General features: G+C 43.8%; 1 protein-coding gene across 1 annotated transcript; it reads right to left on the reverse strand.

The window, feature by feature from the left end:
* Positions 1-1241: 1241 nt before the first annotated feature.
* On the reverse strand, positions 1242-24771 carry PIGZ (phosphatidylinositol glycan anchor biosynthesis class Z). Its single transcript, XM_016185692.2, has 4 exons — positions 24152-24771; positions 23463-23579; positions 10106-10319; positions 1242-6357 (listed from the first exon to the last, which is right to left on the reverse strand). The coding sequence occupies exons 3-4, from the start codon at positions 10221-10223 to the stop codon at positions 4772-4774; spliced, it is 1704 nt and encodes a 567-aa protein (XP_016041178.1). The 5' UTR covers positions 10224-10319; positions 23463-23579; positions 24152-24771; the 3' UTR covers positions 1242-4771.
* Between the last annotated feature and the right edge of the window lie 46 nt (positions 24772-24817).

Genomic DNA, 24817 nt, shown 5'->3' on the forward strand with positions numbered 1-24817 from the left:
TCTGTAGGAGAGAGGAAAATGTGTCTGTTAGAGGTATTTGGATGACTTTCTCCACTGGAGAATCCTATAATGTTAATAGTCATCCATCAGTTACCATCACCAAAACAAACATAGTCAACGACTGCCACCTCTCCAGATTCAAAGGAGGTCTCGAAACTTTACATCAGGCTCAACCTGATGCTGTTGACTGGCTACGGAAGAAGGGCAAACACTAGAAGAAGAAGAACCAAAACAAATTCTTCTGGGGGGCCAGGTGGTGGCACACTTGGTTAAGTGCACACACTACAGTGCATAAGGACCACGGTTCAAGCCCCTGGTCCCCACCTGCAGGGGGAAAACTTCATAAGTGGTGAAGCAGGGCTGCAGGTGTCTTTCTGTCTCATCCCCTCTTGATCTCTCCTTCCCCTCTCAATATTTTTCTGTCTCTATCCAATAATACATAAATCAAAAAAAAAAAAAAGATTAAAAAAGTCTTCCCACAGGGTGGGGGTAGATAACCTAATGGTTATGCAAAGAGACTCTCAAGCTAGAGGCTCCAGGTTCAATCCCCCCCACACCACCATAAGCCAGAGCTGAGCAGTGCTCTAGTTAAAAAAAAAAAAATTCTTCACACCACTCCACTACCCTAAAGGGTCAATCAGATTCCTTCTTTGATACCACTCAGATGTAGATGCCAACACTTTACAGACATTTGTTCAGTAACCACTACATGAAATGCTCTAACAAGGGGGCCAGGTGGTATAGTGCAGTGGGTTAAGCGCACATGCCACAAAGTGCAAGGACCTGCATAAGGATCCTGGTTCGAGTCCCCGGCTCTCACCTGCAGGGGAATTGCTTCACAAGTGGTGAAGAAGGTCTGCAGGTGTCTATCTTTCTCTCCCCCTCTCTGTCTTCCCCTCCTCTTTTGATTTTTCTCTGTCCTATCCAACAACAATGACAGCAATAATAACAATGATAAACAAGGGCAACAAAATAGGAAAAATGGCCTCCGGGAGCAGTGGATTCATGATGCAGGCACCGAGCCCCAGCAATAACCCTGAAGGAAAAAGAGAAAAAAAGAAAGAAATGCTATAAGAATAGTTCCTCTTGGGAATTCTGAGGTTGTGGACTCTGGAGGGGGAGAAGAGGCATATTTGTTGGGCAGAAAAACCGTCTTCAGCTGCAATATCGTGTGTCAGTTATGCTAAGTACTGAGGGCATGAAGATGAATTAGGCTAGTAGCAGAAACAGCACAAGAACAATGAGTTGTCACTATAGAGTTTATTTAATGTTTTCCAGCTTCCCAAGGAAATTACTCAGGCAGATTAGGAAGGGTAGACACTGCATCTAAAAGAAAGTGTTGGACCTTTTGGTGGTGACATGAGGCTATGCTGGCAAAGCAAAACCCAGTGGGACAAGAACTTGATCTTGGAGTGGAGGGACTTCTAGGCCACTGCCAGATGGCACTTGCTTGTCACCATCTCCTCCACTTTCATGATCTCCATGTAGTGGATCCAGGCATGGTGCCAGGTGCCTGTGTCCATTGCAGCACTCAGTGACTGCAGCTGTAGTGGTCAGGTCTATGTACAGAGGGGTCATGCGGAGGGTGTCACAGTGCAGCTCAAGTTCTTCACTAGGATAGGATTCCTCAAACACCTGCCCACAGTGGACAATTTGCCTTGAAGACTTCATCTTCTTCAGCTGTGACATGAAGCACTAACAGCAGGATTTGAGAACAGCATGATTAGGCACAAAAATTGGCATGCAGAGGAGCAGCATTTGGCATGGGGGGGGGGGGACTGGAGGCGGGGGCAGGCAATGCTTCACCACCTCGTACTTTGAAGGGCACCTGCCTACTTCGTGGAGCTCTCTGTTCTCGGAGTCACACAGAGGTCATTATAGTTTAACTGAGGGAAATATCCAGGAGTATTAGATACTACTTATGACAGCTCAGAAGAGCAGTTGATCGGCATATCCTTCCATTTAGAATTCAGTAACATCATTCTGGTAACTTGAAATCAACTATGATTAGAACAGTTACTCCATGGAAATCAATAAATGCTACAATCAGTTTTTTTTTTTCTTTTCTCACCAAAGATCAGTTTGTCAGGCATCTGCCAGCACACCCCTGATTTTCTTCTTCCTGGGGTTGGAGCTATGACCCTAGCAACAGAGCAGTCTGCTTATGTTTGGGATGTAACTTTAATATGATCCAAGCAAGGCTTTAGCTATCAGAAGACAGGACTTGGATGTATGTGTGTGGTAGTGATGTGGGGGGCGGGGAAAGGGTGGTAGACTGGGTATGCAAGAAAACTTTCATGCCTCAGGTTCCAAAATCCCAGGTTTAGTTTCCTGCCCCACCATAAGTGTAAAAGAAAGGAGCGAGGATTGGGGAGATAGCATAAAGGCTATGCAAACAGATTTGTGCCTGAGGCTCCTAGGTCTCAAGTTCAATTCCCTTCCCCCCCCAACACTACAATAAACCAGAGTTGAATAGTGCTCTAGTAAAAAGAAAAAGGGGAAAAAAAGAAACAATGAAAGAAAGCTTGTAGTGTAGAAGGTGGGAAAATGGATAAAGCGTTGGACTCAGGCATGAGGTTGTGAGTTTGATCCCATATATCACCTATGCCAGAGGGATGCTCTGGTTCCCGTTCTCTCTCGTGAATTAATAAGTGGATAAAAAAAAAAAAAGGTAAGACTAGAAAAGCACTTAGATTTGGTCATTTGCACAGGCTTGGTCTCCTCTGTGCTGACCTCTACCTCACTGATCCTCTCTGTGCCTCCTGTTCTCTCATCTGAGATGGTAAGGGTGTGAGGAGGCACAATGAGGAAAGGGCTACAGTTGGAGCCTCTCATGTTCCTCGTGGCCTGGGGGGTGCTGTATTGGGAGGAACCACATGCCCACGTGTGTTAAGGACTTTCACCAGGTGTCGCTCAGCTATGGCGTTCATTCTCCTTCCTCTGAAGAGAGGTTTCACACATGGTCTCTGAGTTTGGAGAGTGACCAGACCACATTTAAGGACAAAGAGCTGTGGTTGCAGCAGATCCTGGTAAGACCAGTTCGTCCTCAAGAGCCAGCAGACATTGAGCAACGTATATTTTCCACTGTAACTGGGTCAGGCTGGAGAGTGAACATTTGGAATCCCTATTCTAAAAGAATGAGCTTTAAATGGCAAGGCACAGACATGTTCTACCACTTGTCTCAGGGATAGAAGTTGAAGAGAGTTCAGTGACATCGCCCAGAACTTGATTTGGTAGTCACAACACAATATTGGAAAACCCCAGGCAACACTTGCCACTATAGTTAGGGACTGGGGACTTGAAATCGGACCCTTACACATGGTAATGTGTGCACTTACCCAGGTGTGCCACCATCAGTCCATCAGTCATTCTCTCTTTCCATATACATACATACATATATATATCAGGGCACTGCTCAGCTCTGGCTTATGGTGGTGCAGGGGATTGAACCTGAGACCTCAGAGCTTCAAGCAGGAGAATCTACATAACGATTATGCTATCTCTCCCACCCTATTGCTGGGCCCGGCGCCTACACCACAAGCCCACTGCTCCTGGAGGACATTTTTCCTCCTTTTTTTTTTTTTTTTGTTGCCCTTGTTGTTACAGCCCTTGTTGTCACTGTTGTTATTGTTGCCACTGATGTTGTTGGATAGGACAGAGAGCAATCGAGAGAGGAGGGGAGACGGGGAGAGAAAGATAGACACCGCAGACCTGCTTCGCCGCCTGTGAAGCAACCCCCCTGAAGGTGGGGACCCAGGGGCTCGAACCGGGATCCTTATGCCGGTCCTTGCTCTTTGTGCCATGTGCGCCTAACCCGCTGCGCTACCGCCCGACCCCAGCCCCATTTTTTTTAATGTATAAAACGTCACACAGCCAGTAAGTAGCAGACCAAGGACCAGAACTCAGGTTCTGTGAAACTGAGCTACCTACCTTCTCTACATCACCACACTGCCATTGAGGTATCTGGGTATGCAAAGGGCTATCATGACAAGAAGAAATAAGGCATTCTGAAAGGGTTGGGAGAGGTCATTCAGGAATGTCATCATCAGTGGCCTGGGAGATGATACCTTGGATAAAGTGCTGGACTCTCAAGCATGCAGTCCAAAGTTCAATCCATGGGGTCACAGGTCCAGAGTGATGCACTGGTTCTCTTTTCTCCCTTCCTTATATAAATAAATATTTTTTTAAAAAAAGTAATATCGGGAATCGGGCTATAGCACAGCAGGTTAAGCACAGGTGGCAGAAAACACAAGGACCTGCGTAAGGATCCTGGTTCGAGCCCCGGCTCCCCACCTACAGGGGAGTCGTTTCACAAGTGGTGAAGCAGGTCTGCAGGTGTCTGTCTTTCTCTCCCCATCTCTGTCTTCCCTTCCTCTCTCCATTTCTCTCTGTCCTATCCAACAACGACAACAACAATAATAACTACAACAATAAAACAACAAGGAGAACAAAAGGGAATAAATAAAAAATAAAATAAATATTAAAAAAAGCAATATCATTGGCAGATAGTTGTCTCTTTTCACAACCAGGTGCTATTACATGTGTAGAACATCACAGTGGCTGGAAGAAATAGAGCCAAAACATTAGGTGTCTTTGATTACACCAGATCTTTTGGGGATGTTGGGTGACTTATCAGATCTTTGGTCTTTGGAGAAAGGGCGCCAGCTCTCCCAGAAGGCAATACAACCAAAGGGTATGCACAGAAGAGGCAGTGGTGGGAATTCCAGAAGGGAAAGAAAAAAAAAAAGAGAGAGAATAGGCTTAGTCCCGGTTAGAGCGGCACCTTCACCTGGGACTGAGTCTTGGGTAGTGGTTTTTCCGTCATATTGTCGGGCTTCTCCCCAAGCTCTAGGATGTGAAGGCTGAGGTGCTCCCTCCAAACCCCACTCAGCAGGGAAGACAGGGATGGTGGGTCCTCCAGGGTCAAGTGGGGAAACACGAGTGTCTCATCCTTGAGGGGGAAGCTGCACTTCTCCAAGGCAGGTCTGGCGGTGCCTGGAGTGACCACAAAGAGGCGGCAGAGCCATGGCCCACCAGTCACCTGGCAGGCTGGTTGTCTAGTGAAGTTGTTCAGGGCCTGACAGAGGATCTGGTTCTCCGTCCCACCCATGTCCACCACCTCCACCGGTGAGCCCAAACCAGGGAGGTGTAGAAGGTACCGGGGAGGCATGTAGGTGTGGGTGAACAGGAGCGTGTAGTGGGTAGGTCCACTCGGAGCTGTAGGTGCATGAACCACCTGCTTCAGGTGCTCCAGGCCAGGTACTAGCCCTCCCTGGTGCAGGCAGCCAAAGAAGAGGGCACCTAGGGCATTAAAGAGGACCAGAGCAGCTTTGCAGGGTACACGTTGTGTCTGTGAACTACAAAGCAGGACCAGGGGGACCAAGAGAGGGATCAAGAAGCGAGCTTCCTGGTGGCTAAAGGCAGACAATAGGGCCAGAGGCAGGAAGTAGAGGAGCAGGAGGTGAGACCTAGGGCTGGACGGTGGACTCCAGGCACCCAGTGCCTTCAGGAAGCCCATTTGCCCCACAGCCTGGAGGCAGGCTTCCAGCTGCTGCCGTGCCACCTGTAGGGCCTGGGCATGCAGCACTCCAAAGAGCAAGAAGCCATTGACTGCCAGGTGAGTGAGTCGCACATGTGTGCCATGTCTCGCCAAGTTTTGAGGATCCAAGTTGTAGCGCAGGAAGTTGGCAGGTGTAAGGACAAGGGTACTGAAACTAGACTGACTGGAGAAATACCAGCTGTCCACGATCACAAACACTGCTGTTGTGAGGGTTGCCCCTGGGAATAGTACCATGGCTCCCTGGGCCAGAGACTTGAAGCTAGAGTTTGTGGCTCCACAAAGGCCCCAGAGGGAGAGGGGGACTAGTGCAAAGACCAGAAAGGTGGGCCGGTTGAAGAAGCCAGCAGCCACAATCCCCCCAAGAATCCAGCTGTGCCACCATGGATCTGGAGCAGGCTTCTTGATCATAGGGCTCCAGGCCACACGGGGTGATACCAGTACTAACAACCATGCAAACAACAGTCCCTCAATGGCATTGGAGAAGGTCCTTGTATAGAAGACCAGGGTGACATAGGAACCAGATAGCAGTACCAGCGCGTTCCAGCGTTCTGCACCCCACAGTGGGGCCAGGTGGTACACAGCCATGTCCAGGGTAAAAGAGAGGGCGGTGAGCAGGAGTCTGGGCCCCACTAACAGCACATAGCCACTCACCGGACCAGGACATGGTCCCCACTCTTCCCAGAGCCTGAGTAGCCAGAAGGCAGTGCCAGAGGTCAGCAGTGGGAAGACCACTGTGCGGCAAGAATTGCTGGGATGAAATTCCCAGGGCCGTGCAGCCTCAATGCCGAGGATGTCCTCTGCAGAGAAAGAGAAGCAAAGGTGAAAGTGAGAAAGTGAGAAAGAGAAGCAAACTCAGACTATGGGAGACAAAATTCTAGGATGGCCCCAAGGTTTTCCAAACCCCTGCATAATACCTGGGACATTGAAGATGATGAGGTTATATCACAGGGAACAAATGTATGTAAAATAGGGAGATAAGCTGACTGGATATAGTCATGGTCTTTAAAAGCAAGTCGTTTTTTGTTTGTTTGTTTGTTTGTTTTTGGCTTATAGGGAGGATCTCTTTGCCAATAGCAGCAAAACTATACCAAAATGTGAAACAGTCTGCACAGAAATAGACCTCAACCCCAGACACACAGGAGGTCTGCGTCCAGATGGTAAGGATGTAGAGAAATGCCTTCCTCAAAAAAAGAAATCTAGGAGTCGGATGGTAGCGCAGCAGGTTAAGTGCACATGGCACGAAGTGCAAGGACCTGCGTGAGGATCCTGATTGGAACCCCCGGCTCCCCACCTGCAGGGGAGTCGCTTCACGGGCAGTGAAGCAGGTTCGCAGGTGTCTGTCTTTCTCTCTCCCCTCTGTCTTCCCCTCCTCTCTTCATTTCTCTCTGTCCTATCTAATGACAACATCAATAACAACAACAATAAAAAACAACAAGGGACAACAAGGGCAACAAAACAGAAACTAAATTTAAAAATTAAAAAAAAAACAACAAGGGCATCAAAAGGGAAAATAAATAAATATTTTTAAAAACTAAAAAAAAAAAAGAAATCCTAGGCCTGGGGAGATAGCATAATGGTTATGCAAAAAGACTTTCATGCTTGAGGCACCAAAGGCTCCAGGTTCAATCCCCAGTATCACTATACCGAGAGTTGAGCAGTGCTCTGATAATATAAAACAAAAATTAAAAAAAAAATTCATCACATGGCTATAAGCTATAATAAGCTATAATTGGGAGGAGCTCTCTAAGATGCAGAACTTCAATCTGAAGAGCAAGTTGTACAAAACTTTCAGGACTCTAATTCTATTATTATCCTATATTTACAATACTAAAGCAATTGGAGGTATTAAACAATAGACTATAATCTAGGTGGGAGCAGAGGTGGCTGTCTTCCTGACACCTCTAGGACCTTGCTGAGAGCAGAGCTAGTGCATAACTACTGATATATTGGAATTCAGTCTCCATAGTAACAGACCCTGGGGCTAATTCTTGGAGGAGAGCTGCAACCAGACAGTGGTATAACATGTAGGAAATTTATCTTAGGTCCAAAAGACATTTATCAAGAGTGTTAAATCCAGGTGGGCTAGTATAAAAGCTGCCCCTGAATGACAGTACGGAGATGGGGACTTAAATTCCACAGCCAAAATAAATTTGTGCCAATAAGTAGCTTCCAGATAAGAACTCATTTCAGTTCTTACCTTAATTTCAATCTTGTTGATTTCAGTCTCTGAATAGAGGAGCCACACAAGACTTCTGCTTTACAGGGCTGTCAATTAATAGTTTTAAGCTGTAGGTTTGTGATGATTTGCTCTGAGGCAATAGAACTTAATATAAAGAAACTCAGCCCTTCTGTGAGGCATGAAAGAACCACACCTGGGGAGTGAGATCTCAACGTGTCCAGGACACGTATATGGTAAGGACGAAGTCTAGAGAGTTTGACCTCTCTCCGGGATTATAATTATAATCCAGAATACAGGGTGTGAGGTATGGAATGAGCTATTTGGGTTATGGTCAAAAGTGACTTCAGTTTTGACTATGACACTTAACTTTTTAAAAATAAGAATGTACTGGGGGCCAGATGGTGGTGCACTTGGTTGAGCACACATGTTACAGTGCACAAGGACCCTGGTTCAAGCCCCTGCTCCCCTCCTGCAGTGGGGAAAGGTGTGCAAGTGGTAAAGCAGTGCTGCAGGTGTCTCTCTCACACTCTCTCTCCCCCATCTCTCTTGATCCCGGGCTGTCTCTATCCAATAAATAAAGATAATAACTTAAAAAAATTAAAAATGGGCCAGGTGTTAGCATACTTGGTTAAAAATTAAAAATTAAAAAAAATGGAGGGCCAGGTGGTGGCGCACCTGGTTGAGTGCACATGTTATAGTGCGCAAGGACCCGGGTTCAAGCTCCTGGCCCCCAACTGCAGGGGGAAAGTTTCACAAGTGGTGAAGCAGTGCTGCAGGTGTCTCTCTGTCTCTCTCCCTCTATCATCCCCTTCCCTTTCAATTTCTGACTGTCTCTATCCAGCAAATAAAGATTAAAAAAAAATGTACGCCTAAGGCTCCGAAGTCCCAGGCTCAATCCCTCGCAGCACCAGAAGCCAGAGCTGTGCAGTGCTCTGGGGTTTCCGTCTGTGTCTCTCTCTCTCTTTGCATCTCTCTCAAAACTAATTTTTATTTTAAAAATTAAAAAAAATAAGAATGTATTCTAACAGTACTTCTGTAATTTTAAAAAGTATTTATTACAGGGAGTCGGGTGGTAGCGCAGCGGGTTAAGCGCACATAGCACGAAGCGCAAGGACCTGCATAAGGATCCCAGTTCGAGCCCCCGGCTCCCCACCTGCAGGGGAGTCGCTTCACAGGCGGTGAAGCAAATCTGTAGGTGTCTATCTTTCTCTCCCCCTCTCTGTCTTCCCCTCCTCTCTCTATTTCTCTCTGTCCTATCCAACAACGACGGCATAAATAACAACAATAATAACCACAACAATAAAACAACAAGGGTAACAAAAGGGAATAAATAAATATTTTTTAAAGTATTTATTACTATTTATTTATTTTAATCTTTTTATTTTTATTTTATTTATTATTGGGTAGAGACAGAAACTGAGAGGGAAGGGGGAGACAGAGAGAGAAAATGACAGACCAACAAGGGGAACAAAAGGGAATAAATAAATAAACAAATATTTTTTAAAAAGACAGAGACACCTGCAACCCTGCTTCAACCCTCGTGAAGCTTTTCCCCTGCAGGCGGGGACCAGGGGCTTGAACACACTGCAATGTGTGTTCTTAACCACGTGCAGCACTGCCTGGCTCCTATACTTCTGCAATTAAAAGTACTTGCTTCATTGTTATCACAAAGTCTTAGGAACAATATGGCTACTTTTTTTTCTTTGCAAGTTCATGCATTTTTTGGTTGTAAATATATATGTATATATTTTTAATTAAAAAATTTTAAATATTTTATTTATTTATTCCCTTTTGTTGTCCTTGTTGTTTTTATTGTTGTAGTTATTATTGTTGTTACTGATGTCATTTGTTGTTGGATAGGACAGAAATGGAGAGAGGAAGGGAAAACAGAGAGGGGGAGAGAAAGATAGACACCTGCAGACCTGCTTCACCATTTATGAAGTGACCCCCCCTGCTGGTGGGGAGTTAGGGGTTCGAACTGGGATCCTTAACACCGGTTGTCGCTTAACCCGCTGCACTACCGCCTGACTCACAGTTTTTTAGATTTTTTAATCTTTATTTTATTTATTGGCTATAGAGTCAGAATCAAGAAGGAAGGGGGAGATAGAGAGGAAGAGAGACAGAGAGATACCTGCAGCCCTGCTTCACCACTTGCAAAGCTTTCCCCCTTCAGGTGGGGACTGAAGACTTGAACCTGGGCCATTCTGCATTGTAACATATGCACTCAACCAGGTGCACCAGCACCCAGTCCCTCCCCACCATTCTTAATTCACACAGACATGCTTATCTCACCACTAAATATGTATTTCTGCCCTTATCCAGGTTTTACTTCAGTTTGTCTTAACCACATATGTGGGGAAGTTTACCTGCCATGACCTCAGGTGACTGGAAGAACTCATCTGGGTGCACGTAGCCTGTTTGTGGAAGCAGACACCAGCCTAGGCGGAGCAAGCCTAGGCTTCCCCACAGCACCCTGGCTCCCATCTTCAGATCAAACTGCTGCCAAGACACTGGGTTAAGAGCCTAGAATGACTTCCCAACAACTGCAGATGCCATTCTGGATCCTCAGACCTGCATATACTGAAGATAACCCTGGTTAGTTACTATGACATAAATAATATCTTCAGTTGTTGAGACAAGCTTAGAATGGAACTATGTACAATACAAATATTAATAATGATCATTGCTATTTACAAAGTGCCTGCTAAGTGCCAAGAACTTTAGATATATTCAATATATTCTACTTAGTCTATCTAGTTTGAGACAGTGGGTCTCACTATCTCCATTTTACATTTTGGGAAATGAGGCCTCTGTCAAGTAACTTAAGTTACTTGTTAACCATAGTTACTAAGTGTCTAAATATGACATTTACAAGTAGGACTAGGGTCCCCTTCAAATCTGGATGGATCTCATGGCGCCGTCTTGTTCACAGGTGTCAAGAATGTCTGTGTCTTGAACTTCTGAAAACTCAGGAACCTCAATGGATTTCATCCACTTTCCTGCAAAAATGAATGACATTAACCCTAGACATTCCTTCTGACTTTTACAGTACATGGATAATTAGTGTTCTGATCTGAATGTTTGTGTCTTCCCTAAACTCATATGCTGAGACTCTAATGCCTGGCATGATGGGATTAGGAAGTAGTGCCTTTGGGAGATGTTTAAGTGCTAGCCTTTTGAACTCCAAAATTATAAGAAATAAATTTACGTTAAAAGAAGTGAAAGATGGGAGTCAGGCTGTAGCGCAGTGGGTTAATCGCAGGTGGCGCAAAGTACAAGGACCGGCATAAGGATCCCGGTTCAAACCCCGGCTCCCCACGTGCAGGGGAGTTGCTTCACAGGCGGTGAAGCAGGTCTGCAGGTGTCTATCTTTCTCTCCTCCTCTCTGTCTTCCCCTCCTCTCTCCATTTCTCTCTGTCCTATCCAACAACGATGACAACAACAATAATAACTACAACAATAAAACAACAAGGGCAACAAAAGGGAATAAATAAATTTAAAAAAAAAAGAAGTGAAAGACTTGTATACTGATAATTATGAGTCACTATTCAAGGAAACAGAAAAAGACACAGTTTTTTCTCTCCTCTCCTCTCCCGGATCAACTAGGAATACCAAAGGAGACCACCCGGACCGAAACAAGACAGGACTAGAATGACCACAGAAACCCAGTAAATCACCTGTGAGTACAAACACGCGTGGCTGGTGACAGAGAGGAGAGAGGAGCCTAAGGAGAGATTAAGTGACTGCTAACAGTTCGACAGTTTGTCAGTGGAGACACCACCTCCAGTCTGCTCCACCAACAAGGGGACAGCTGAAGGGAGGAAAGGACTCCCCAGAGACTCACCAAGTGCAACTCTGAGTCTCCATTGCTACTACCCTCAGACTCTGGAGCAGCAACAGGGAGGGACACCAGGGTACAAAGATCTAACCGGGAAACTCAGGAGAAGACCTATACCTCAGTGGCATAGCTGAGGGGCTGTGAAAGTCTCTTTGCATAACCACTGGATTATCTCTGCCACACCCTGCTTTATCTCTTGGTCAGGAGTCAGTGATTAAGCTAAGAAGCCTATTGATAGTTTAAAAGCCCTCAGGCTCCCATAGCCTACAGGGGAAAAAAAAAAAGGCTTTTAAACCACTGAACTCCAACTCAGGGATTGAAAAAACTGTTAACTTATATAAAATGGTTAAAACAACAAGAAAAAATATTGGAGACTCGAACCAGGACAAGAGTCCAGCTAAAAGTCCTCCAGAGGGTGAAGCACAAAACAACGAGTTCAACATCCAAACATTAGCTAAGGAAATAATAACAGGAGTGAATAAAGAATTTGAAAAAATTGTAATCAGAAATGCAGGAACAACAAATGAGAATATGGAAGAAAATTCTAATAATCTCATGGTTATTAGAGAGCTGAAAGCTGAAATCGCTGAGCTAAGAAGGCAACTAGCTGAACAAGCTAAAACAGTATCAGAGCAGGGCAACAAAATAGATGAACTCCAGAAAGCAGTAGAGGGCAGAGAGAATAGAATCAATGAGGCTGAAGACAGAATTAGCAAGATTGAGGATGAATTAGAGACAACTAAAAAAGAAGTAAGAGATCTCAAAAAGAGATTAAGAGATGCTGAAAACAACAACAGAGTCCTATGGGATGACTTCAAAAGAAACAATATACGCATTATTGGCTTACCAGAGGAAGAAAGAGAAGGGGAGGAAGAAAGCGTTCTCCAGGCCATAATAGCTGAAAATTTCTCTAGTCTCGACAACACCAAAGACACAAAGATTCAAGAAGCCCAGAGGGTCCCAAACAGAATTAACCCAGACCTAAAGACACCAAGACATGTCATACTTAGAATGGAAAGGAATAAGGATAAAGAAAGGATCCTGAAGGCTGCAAGAGAAAAACAAAGAGTCACCTACAAAGGAAAACCCATAAGATTAGCAGCAGACTTCTCCATACAAACATTACAGGCCAGAAGAGAATGGCAAGATATCTATCAAGTGCTCAATGAGAAAGGCTTTCAGCCAAGAATACTATATCCTGCTAGACTGTCATTCAGACTAGATGGAAGCATCAAAACCTTCTCAGACAAGCAACAGTTGAAGGAAGCAACCATCACCAAGCCTGCCCTGAAAGAAGTTCTGAAAGGTCTCCTATAAACAACCAGACCACCACAAATAGGACATATATCAAAACACTCTAAAACTCTACAAGAATGGCGTTAAAATATCTTCAATCTTTGATATCAATAAATGTCAATGGCCTGAATTCACCTATTAAAAGACACAGAGTAGGAAGATGGATCAGAAAACACAACCCAACAATATGTTGTCTACAGGAAACTCACCTAACGCAACAAGACAAACACAGACTTAAAGTGAAAGGATGGAAAACTATCATTCAAGTCAATGGCCCACAAAAGAGGGCAGGAACAGCTATTCTCATATCTGACATGATAGACTTTAAAATAGATAAGATTAAAAAAGATAGGAATGGACACCACTTAATGCTCAGAGGATCAATCAAGAGGACTTAACAATTATTAATATCTATGCACCCAATGAGAAGCCATCTAAATACATCAAACTTCTACTGAAAGAGCTACAGCAATATATTAACAGTAACACAATCATAGTAGGGGACTTCAACACCCCACTATCTCAACTTGACAGATCATCCAGGCAGAAAATCAGTAAAGACATAAGGGAGCTAAATGAAGAGATAGATAAACTAGAACTATTGGACATTTTCAGAGTCATTCATCCCAAGAAACTGGAATACACATTTTACTCAAATCCACACGGATCATTCTCAAGGATAGACCATATGTTAGGCCACAAAGACAGCATCAGCCTATTCAAGAGCACTGAAATCATCCCAAGCATCTTCTCAGACCACAGTGGAATTAAACTAACACTTAACAATCAACAAAAGATTAGTAACAGTGCCAAAATGTGGAAGCTCAACAGTACACTTCTTAACAACTTCTGGGTCAAAGAGGAAATCAAGGAAGAAATCAAAATGTTTCGAGAGTTCAATGAAAATGAAGACACAAGCTATCAAAATATTTGGGACACAGCTAAAGCAGTCCTAAGAGGGAAGTTCATAGCTATACAACATTAGGAAACAAGAAAAGGCACAAATAAACAGCCTGATTGCACATCTTAAAGACCTAGAAGAAGAACAACAAAGGAATCCTAAAGCAACCAGAAGGACAGAAATTACTAAAGTTAGGGCAGAAATAAATAACATTGAGAATAGGAAAACCATACAAAAGATCAATGAAAGTAAATGTTGGTTCTTCCAAAGAGTAAACAAAATCGACAAACCTTTAGCCAGACTCACAAAACAAAAAAGGGAGAAGACCCAAATAAATCGGATAGTAAATAAAAGAGGAGAAATCACAACAGACACTGCAGAAATTCAACATATCATGCGAGGCTTCTATGAACAACTATATGCCACCAAGCTAGAGAACCTGGAAGAAATGAATGATTTCCTAGATACCTACCAACTTCCAAAACTAAGTAAAGAGGAAGTGGATAACATGAACAGGCCCATCACAGCTAATGAAATTGAAACAGTTATCAAAAATATTCCCAAAAATAAAAGTCCTGGACCAGATGGTTTTACAAATGAATTCTACAAAACTTTCAAAGAAGAACTAATACCTCTACTTTTAAAAGTCTTCCAGAAGATTGAAGACACTGGAATACTCCCTGCCAGCTTCTATGAAGCCAACATCACCCTGATACCAAAAGCAGACAGGGACACAACCAAAAAAGAAAACTACAGACCAATATCTCTGATGAACATAGATGCGAAAATATTGAACAAAATTCTAGCCAACCGGATACAGCAGTATATCAAAAAAATTGTTCATCATGACCAAGTGGGGTTTATCCCAGGCAAGCAAGGTTGGTTTAATATACGTAAATCAATCAATGTGATCCACCACATCAACAAAAGCAAGACCAAAAACCACATGGTCATATCAATAGATGCAGAGAAAGCCTTTGACAAAATACAACATCCCTTTATGATCAAAACACTACAAAAAATAGGAATAGATGGAAAATTCCTGAAGATAGTGGAGTCTATATATAGCAAACCTACAGCCAACATCATACTCAATGGTGAAAAACTGGAAGCATTTCCCCTCAGATCAGGTACTAGACAGGGCTGCCCACTATCACCATTACTATTCAACATAGTGTTGGAAGTTCTTGCCATAGCAATCAGGCAGGAGCAAGGAATTAAAGGCATACAGATTGGAAGAGAAGAAGTCAAACTCTCTTTATTTGCAGATGACATGATAGTATACATGGAAAAACCTAAGGAATCCAGCAAGAAGCTTTTGGAAATCATCAGGCAATACAGTAATGTGTCAGGCTATAAAATTAACATTCAAAAGTCAGTGGCATTCCTCTATGCAAACACTAAGTTAGAAGAAATTGAAATCCAGAAATCAGTTCCTTTTTCTATAGCAACAAAAACAATAAAATATCTAGGAGTAAACCTAACCAAAGAAGTGAAAGACTTGTATACTGAAAATTATGAGTCACTACTCAAAGAAATTGAAAAAGACACAAAGAAGTGGAAAGATATTCCATGTTCATGGGTTGGAAGAATTAACATCATCAAAATGAATATATTACCCAGAGCCATCTACAAATTTAATGCTATCCCCATCAAGATCCCAAGCACATTTTTTAGGAGAATAGAAAAAATGCTACAAATGTTTATCTGGAATCAGAAAAGACCTAGAATTGCCAAAACAATCTTGAGAAAAAAGAACAGAACCGGAGGCATCACACTGCCAGATCTCAAACTGTATTATAGGGCCATTGTCATCAAAACTGCTTGGTACTGGAACATGAACAGACACACTGACCAGTGGAATAGAATTGAGAGCCCAGAAATGAGGCCCCACACGTATGGACATCTAATCTTTGACAAAGGGGCCCAGACTATTATATGGGGGAAGCAGAGTCTCTTCAACAAATGGTGTTGGAAACAATGGGTTGAAACATGCAGAAGAATGAAACTGAATCACTGTATTTCACCAAATACAAAAGTAAATTCCAAGTGGATCAAGGACTTGGATGTTAGACCAGAAACTATCAGATACTTAGAGGAAAATATTGGCAGAACTTTTTTCCGCATAAATTTTAAAGACATTTTCAATGAAACGAATCCAATTACAAGGAAGACTAAGGCAAGTATAAACCTATGGGACTACATCAAATTAAAAAGCTTCTTCACAGCAAAAGAAACCACTACCCAAATCAAGAGACCCCTCACAGAATGGGAGAAGATCTTTACATGCCATACATCAGATAAGAGTTTAATAACCAACATATATAAAGAGCTTGCCAGACTCAACAACAAGACAACAAATAATCCCATCCAAAAATGGGGGGAGGACTTGGACAGAATATTCACCACAGAAGAGATCCAAAAGGCCGAGAAACACATGAAAAAATGCTCCAAGTCTCTGATTGTCAGAGAAATGCAAATCAAGACAACAATGAGATATCACTTCACTCCTGTGAGAATGTCACACATCAGAAAAGATAACAGCAGCAAATGCTGGAGAGGGTGTGGGGTCCAAGGAACCCTCCTGCACTGCTGGTGGGTATGTCAATTGGTCCAACCTCTGTGGAGAACAGTCTGGAGAACTCTCAGAAGGCTAGAAATGGACCTACCCTATGACCCTGCAATTCCCCTCCTGGGGATATATCCTAAGGAACCCAACACATCCATCCAAAAAGATCTGTGTACACATATGTTCTTGGCAGCACAATTTGTAATAGCCAAAACCTGGAAGCAACCCAGGTGTCCAACAACAGATGAGTGGCTGAGCAAGTTGTGGTATATATACACAATGGAATACTACTCAGCTGTAAAAAATGGTGACTTCACCGTTTTCAGCCGATCTTGGATGGACCTTGAAAAAATCATGTTGAGTGAAATAAGTCAGAAACAGAAGGATGAATACGGGATGATCTCACTCTCAGGCCGAAGTTGAAAAACAAGATTAGAAAAGAAAACACAAGTCAAACCTGAAATGGAATTGGAGTATTACACCAAAGTAAAAGAGTGGGTGGGTGGGTGGGGAGAATACAGGTCCATGAAAAATGATGAATGAAATAGTGGGGGTTGGATTGTTAAATGGGAATCTGGGGAATGTTATGCATGTAAAAAAAAAAAAAAAAGAAAGAAAGAAGTAGAAACGCAAAGCAGAAATTGACTGAGTTTGGAGTATAGCACCAAAGTAAGAAAGCAGAAGTACACTAGAGTTTGCAGTGAGTACCTCCCTAATACTTCCTCTCCACTTTTCCAAGCTTTGGGTCCATGATTGCTCAACAATTTGTTTGGCTTTGTATGTTAACTCTCTTTTCAGTCACCAGGTTCCAGGTGTCATCAGGATGCCGGCCAGACATCCCTGGATTGAAGACCCCACCAATATGTCCTGGAGCTCAGCTTCCCCAGAGACCCACCCTACTAAGGAAAGAGAGAGGCAGACTGGGAGTATGGACCGACCAGTCAACGCCCATGTTCAGCGGGGAAGCAATTACAGAAGCCAGACCTTCCACCTTCTGCAACCCTCAATGACCCTGGGTCCATGCTCCCAGAGGGATAGAGAATGGGAAAGCTATCGTGGGAGGGGGTGGGATATGGAGATTGGGCGGTGGGAATTGTGTGGAGTTGTACCCCTCCTACCCTATGGTTTTGTTAATTAATCCTTTCTTAAATAAAAAAAAAATTTTTTTAAAAGAAAAAAAAGAAAAAGACACAAAGAAATGGAAAGATATTCCATGATCATGGATTGGAAGAATTAACGTCATCAAAATAAATATACTACCTAGAGTCATATGAAAATTTAATGGAGTCTCCATCAAGGTCCCACCCAATTTTTTTAGGAGAATAAAACAAAAGCTACAAATGTTTATATGGGATCAGAAAAGACCTAGAATTGTCAAAAACAATCTGAGAAGAATGGAACTGGAGGTATCACGCTCCCAGGTTTCAAATTCTATTATAGGACCATTGTAATAAAATATGCTTAGTACTGGAACATAAATAGACACACTGACCAATGGAAAGAATAGAAACCCCAGAAGTAAGCCCTCACACCTATGGACCTCTAATCTTTGACAAAAGTGCCCAGACTATTAAATGGTGAAAAAGAGAGTCTCTTCAACAAACGATGTTGGAGAAACTGGGTTGAAACATGCAGAAGAATGAAACTGAACCATTATATTTCACCTAACACAAAAGCAAAATCCGAATGGATCAAGGACATGGATGTTATATTAGAAACTATCAAATACTAAGCAGAAAATATTGGCAGAACTCTTTTCAATCTAAATTTTAAAGACATCTTCAATGATACAAAACCAATTACAAGGAAGACTAAAACAAAACACAACAACAAAAAAAAACAATGAGACTACATCAAATTAAAAAGCTTCTTCACAGCAAAAGAAACCACCATCCAGACAAAGACAACCATAGTGGAATGGGAGAAGATCTTTCCATGTCTGACATCAGAAAAGAAGCTAATAACCAAAATATATAAGCCCACCTAACTCAGAAAAAAAATAAATAAAAAACACACCACAAAATGGGGAGAGGATATGAACAGAATATTCTCCATAAAAGGCCAACAAATATATGAAAAAATGCTCCAAGTCTCTGATTGTCAGAGAAATGCAAATAAAAGACAACAACGAGATACCACTTCACTCCTGTGAGAATGTCATACATCAGAAAAGGTAACAGCAGCAAATGCTGGAGAGGTTGTGGGGACAAAGGAACCCTCCTGCACTGCTGGTGGGAATGTCAGTGGGTCCAACTCCTGTGGAGAGCAGTCTGGAGAACTCTCGGAAGGCTAGAAGCACAACTATCCTATGACCCTGCAATTCCTCTCCTGGGGATATATCCCAAGAACCAAACACACCCATCCAAAAATATTTGTGTCTACATATGTTCATAGCAGCACAATTTGTAACAGCCCAAACCTAGAAGCAACCTAGCTGTCCAACAACAGATGAGTGGCTGAGAAAGTTGTGGTATATACACACAATGTAATATTATTCAGCTATTAAAAGTGGTGAATTCACCTTCTTCACCTCGTCTTGGATGGAGCTTTGCCAGGCTAGCCTGAGGGTGTTTCTTCCCAGGCACGTGCTCTCTGGATTGGAGAGAACTCTGCTGGAGCCAACCTAGGCTGCTGCCTACTCAGCCACGCAGGAGAGAAACCAGGAATTCTCGTGGCTGAGCGGGGAACGCAATGCCATGCTGGCTTTATTCATCTGCATTTATACTTTACAGGAAGGAAGTGGTACGGTGTAAAAGGAAGTACGTAGAATAAGGGGGCAGAGTGGAAAAAGAGCACGAACCAGTGGGGATTAAACCAATGGGGATTAAACCAGGGCGGGTCTCAAACAAAATAATGATTATGTAAATAGACCACAGCGTTAAGCAATGCAGGGGAACCTGGCGTGACACGGATAGGAACAGAAGCAGAACTAGCCAAAGGAGAAATGTTGACCAACAGAGCTTAAAGGAATCATGTTAAGTGAGATAAATCAGAAACGGAAGGATGCATATGGGATGATCTCACTCATAGGCAGAAGTTGAAAAACAAGAATAGAAAGGAAAACACAAAACAGAACTTGGACTGGAGGTGTATTGCACCTAAGTAAAAGACTCTGTGGTGGGGTGTAGGGTTCATGTCCTAGAACATGACGGCAGAGAAGGACCTAGTGAAGGTTGAATTGTTATGTGGAAAACTGAGAAATATTACACATGTACAAACTATTGTATTTTACTGTCAGCTGCAAACCATTAATCCTTCAATAAAGAAATTTTTAAAATTATGTTGTTTTAAAACCTGTTAGCCCATGATATTTTACTTTAGCAGTCTACATGGTCAAGCACCTAATATAACTGTCCTTAATGGGGATTCTCACTCTGTCGACTCAAAGGTAAGTGACAATCTGAAACCACAAAATAATGGCTCATGTATCAGCATGTCTACAGTGAACAGAAAAGCAAGACATTTTTCCCACATCAGTGTTTTGCTGGGCCTTTACACCTGCATGATTCCACTCCTCCTGTTAATAAACAACAAACATTTACTTTTTAAATTTTTATTTTATTTTACCTTAAGCACTTATCTGGCTTATGGTGGTTCTGGAGATTGAACCTAGGCCCTCTGGAGCCTCAGGCATGAAAATCTGCTAAGGGGAAAGACATGGAAGCTGGTGCAATGGATGGATAAGGCAACAGATTCTCAAGCATGAAGTCCTGAGTTCAGTTTCCATTACATGTACCTAAGCAATGCTAATTAATAAATGTTACTATTTTAATTTTATTTTTTTATTATTGATTGGATAGAGACAGATAATGAGAGGGAGAGAGGGAGAAAGAGAGAGGGAAAGTGGGAGAAAGGAAGAAAGAGAGATCGGGCAGTGTACACTGGGTTAAGTGCACACAGCATGAAGTGCCAGGATCTGCTCAAGGATCCTAGTTCAAGTCCCCAGCTCCCCACCTGAAAGGGGGTCACTTCACAAGCGGTGAAACAGGTCTGTAGGTGTCTATCTTTCTCTCTCCCTCTCTTTCCTCTCTCAATTTCTCTCTGTCCTATTCAATAACAAAACAAAAAAAAAAAGGAAAAAATGGTCACTAGGAGCAATGAATTCATAGTGCTGGCACCGAACTCCAGTGAGGGAAAAAAAATGAGAGAGAGAGAGATAGGAAAAAAGAGAGAGCACTGCTTCATTGCTTTCGGAGCTTGCCCCCTGCAGGTGGAGGCTGGGACTTGAGTCCTTGCACACGCATGTGCTTCACCAAGTGTGCCACTGCCTACCTCAATACACCACTTTTATAGACCATGCATTGTTGCTTGAAAACATCTTATATTCTGGGGCTAGGTGGTGGCACACCTGGTTGAGTGCACATGTTACAGTGCACAAGGATCTGGGATCAAGCCCCCGGTTCTCACCTGCAGGGGGAAAGCTTCGCAAGTGGTGAAGCAGTGTTACAGGTGTCTCTCTGTCTCTCTCCCTCTCTAACCCCCCCATTCCTTCTCAATTTCTGGCTGTCTCTATCCAATAAATAAATAAAAGATAATTTTTAAAAATCCTATTTTCTATAGTTACTAGGTGTAAAATTGTGGTGGTGAAGTTCATTGGATCAATTTTTGTTAATCATAGAACTGCTTTATATTGTGGCATGGAAAGTGGTGCAGCCAGCAGAGCTGTGGACATGCAACAGTGATGCCCCTTTGCCATGTGTATGCACGGCACAGGTTTGAGCCTGGCCCCCACATTGGGGAATGCTTCAGTACTGTATTCTCTCTCTCTATTTATGTCTGGATTTTGTTATTTATTTATTATTTTTTAAAATAGCTGTTTATTTCCTTTTGTTGCCCTTTTTTATTGTTGTAGTTATTATTGTCATCGTTGTTGGACAGGACAGAGGCAAGTGGAGAGAGGAGTGGAAGACAGAGAGGGGGAGAGAAAGATAGATACTAGATACTTGCAGACCTGCTTCACCGATTGTGAAGTGACTCCCCTGCAGGTGGGGAGCCAGAGGCTCAAACTGGGCTCCTTATGCAGGTTCTTGTGCTTTGCACCACATGCGTTTAACCTGCTGCGCTACTTACTCGACTCCCTGGATTTTGTTTTTTAAACCAGAGCACCACTCAGCTCTGGCTTATGGTGGTGCTGAGAGTTGAACGTAGGCCCTTTAACGTCACTAGAGTTGTGCTGGGCACATGCAACAATGACTGTGTGTTATGAATGTTGCTCTGGCCTCTTTTTTGTTTCATGAAATAAAACAAATTCCTTAAAAAACCCAAATCTTGGGAGTCGGGCTGTAGCGCAGTGGGTTAAGCGTAGGTGTCGCAAAGCACAAGGACCAGTGTAAGGACACTGGTTCAAGCCCTGGCTCCCCACCTGCAGGGGAGTCGCTTCACAAGCGGTGAAGCAGGTCTGCAGGTGTCTATCTTTCTCTCCTCCTCTCTCCATTTCTCTCTGTCCTATCCAACAATAATGACAACAATAATAACTACAACAATAAAACAACAAGGGCAACAAAAGGGAATAAATAAAATAAATATTAAAAAAAAACCCAAATCTTTCATGCTCATATTGATTTTTCTACTGCTGACCCACAAATTATTGAAATGTGTACAGAAATAGCTCATGATATGGTGTACTCGCTAAGTTGCTGTGTAATTTTGTCAATATTTATTGAACTTTTATCCATTTTTATTTGTTCTGGGTCATTGGGGCCTCATGTACAATTAGCTTGTTTCCAGTGACTCTTTATTTATTTTTATTTTTGCTTCCAGGGCTATTGCTAGGACTCAGTGCCTGCACTACAAATCCACTGCTCCTCGAGGCTATTTTTTCCCTTTTGTTGCCCTTGTTATCATTGTTGTAGTTATTATTATTATTATTATTTTATATTTATTTAATTTATTTATTCCCTTTTGTTGCCCTTGTTGTTTTATTGTTGTAGTTATTATTGTTGTTGTTGTTGTTGGATAGGACAGAGAGAAATGGAGAGAGGAGGGGAAGACAGAGAGGAGGAGAGAAAGATAGACACCTGCAGACCTGCTTCACCGCCTGTGAAGCGACTCCCCTGCAGGTGGAGAGCCGGGGTTCGAACCGGGATCCTTATGCCGATCCTTGTGCTTTGCGCCACCTGCGCTTAACCCGCTGCGCTACAGCCCGACTCCCCGTTATTATTATTCTTGTTATTGTTGTCATTGTTGTTGGATAGGACAGAGAGAAATCGAGACAGGAGGGGAAGACAGAGGGAGAAAGAAAGACAAGACACCTGCAGACTTGCTTCACCACCTGTGAAGCAACCCCCTGCAGGTGGGGAGCCAGAGGCTCCAACCGGGATCCTTCCAACCGGGATCCTTACGCAGTTTCTTGTACTTTGCTCCATGTGCGCTTAACCCGCAGTGCTACAGCCCAGCCCCCGACTCTTTATTTTTTCCAGAGCACTGACAGCTTGGTGTCAGCACTATGAATCCACCACTCACGGAGACTTTTCCCCCTTCCTATTGTATTGAGTAGGATTGAGAGGAGAGGAGGAGACAGGGAGAGAGAGAAAAAGGGAGACAGCCATAAATTTACTTCACCTCTTGTGGGGAACGAGGGTTTGAACCCTGGTCCTTGCTCATGGTGATGAGTGTGCTTAATTGGGTGTGCCACTGCCCAGCTCACTGGCAGTGACTTCTTTTTTTTTTCTGACAAAGACAGAGATAAATGGAGAGTAAGAGAGAGCAAGAGGAAGCAAGAGGGAGAGAGGAAGAGCCCTGCATGTGGAGCCAGGAGCTTGGACCCAGGTTCTCGTGCATGATAACTCTTAAGCTCTACTATAGTATAGTTATGCAAAAATGCTTTCCTACCTGAGGCACTAAAGGCCCCAGGTTCAACCCCCAGCACCACTATAAGCCAGAGCTGAGCAGTGCTCCAGTAAAAATTAATTAATTAATTAAATCCAGCCAGAGAGAGAATACAGTACAGAAGCAGCCCCCAATGTGGTGGTGGCCAGGCACAAACCTGTGTGGTACATGCACATGGCAAAGCAGGCACCCTTCCAGGTGTGAGCTACCTTGCTACCCAAGTTCACATTTCAGACTGGACACAGGAGGCCCTCCATCATCCCCCTACAGTCCTTTCCAGTCTCCACTCACCTCTGTGTGCACAGAACTTGGTGCTCCAGAAACACTGCAGTCCTTCATTTGATCAATTTGCTTCTGGCCCAGATGTTTCCGTTCATACTGCTTCCTTTGCCAGATAAGCGTATAACACTGAGAAACACAAAGCTTCAGCAATGAGTAAACCTGTTTTTACATTCTTGCTCGGTCACTAGCTTGGGATGAAGAGTGCTCAAACACTGTGAATCCCAATCTACATCTTACCTATAAAATGGCCGTAACAATACACCTACCTGAGGGGTGTTGTCAAGGCCAGATGGAGAAAGGTAAGCATAACAAGTGGTTTATTTTGTTATCCACTTTGCCTCAAGTGCCCAGACCTCCCCAAGAAGCCCTCCCTAATCCTATTTCCACTGGTGCCTTCAGATGGTGTTTCTTCCCTTCATGGCTAAGGCCCGTCCAGGGACAGAGGTGCATTTGCATCCATCTCAGTCCCTTGGATCCACCTGCTCGGGCCCAATCTGAGGAAAGGGTCAAGGGCCAAGTCTTAAGTCCTCTAGGAGGTCGCAACACAGAGGGATGTTCAGCTAGTACAGGAGTTCTTCAGAAGAAGATCCAACTCTTGAGCTCCCCAGGCCAGGAGCAAACTGGTCCTAAGGAATTGTCTTCTGGGGTCCTAGGGGCGGGGCCAACAGCGCGGGGGGGTGGTGGTGGCAATTACTCACCTAAGCCCAACCCGGATCATAAGTATATAGACACAGCGCGCCCCCTCTGCGGCAGCGGTCCAAATCTTGCCTGGTGCGCAGCTGGATGGACGCCAGCCTCCTGGAGGAGCAGAAGGCATCAGGATAAAGGGGTAGCGCTCGGGAACTCGGAGACTGGACTGTGGGGCAGGGGAGCGGGTGCTAGTAACCTCAGTCAGGGGCACCCCGCGCGCGTGTGCAGGGGATGTGTGAGGGCAGGCAGCAGGGAGAGACCATTTCGGCTGCAGGGGTACAGCCAAGCGGAAACCACTGCGCCGGACGCGGGGGGGGGGGGTAGCTGGGGAAGAGATGCCTGCAGCGATGCGAGTCCGCCTAGACAAAGGTCTTTCTTCTCAAGTCAGAGGCTCTGGAGTGAAGCCCCTACGCAACTGCCAGACATCTTCTCAGGCTCGCATTGCCATGCGCAAGGACCTCCTCTCTCAAAGTCATTTTCTTCTTTCAAACACCTAGGCCCGCCCCTGGGCCAGAGGGTGAGAGTTAACTCCATTTTCTGGTTTTGCGCCTCATTTCATCCTCACCTCAATCCTGTGAACCCCAGCAATCCCTGCAGGATGCCCCGTCCTGGCTGCCTCCTTTTAGCTGTCCAAGTAGGCCCCATGTTTAGCCTTTGATTAACAGAGAATGCAA

Source organism: Erinaceus europaeus, chromosome 9 (assembly GCF_950295315.1).
Source record: "Erinaceus europaeus chromosome 9, mEriEur2.1, whole genome shotgun sequence".
NCBI lineage: Eukaryota > Metazoa > Chordata > Mammalia > Eulipotyphla > Erinaceidae > Erinaceus > Erinaceus europaeus.

Excerpts from the sequence above, each read along its gene's own strand:
- PIGZ (XM_016185692.2), bottom strand. The coding sequence starts at position 10,223 with ATGGGAGCCAGGGTGCTGTGGGGAAGCCTAGGCTTGCTCCGCCTAGGC. Across the intron at positions 6,358-10,105 it reads GTCACCTGAGGTCATGGCAG|AGGACATCCTCGGCATTGAG; the intron begins GTAAACTTCCCC and ends CTTTCTCTGCAG.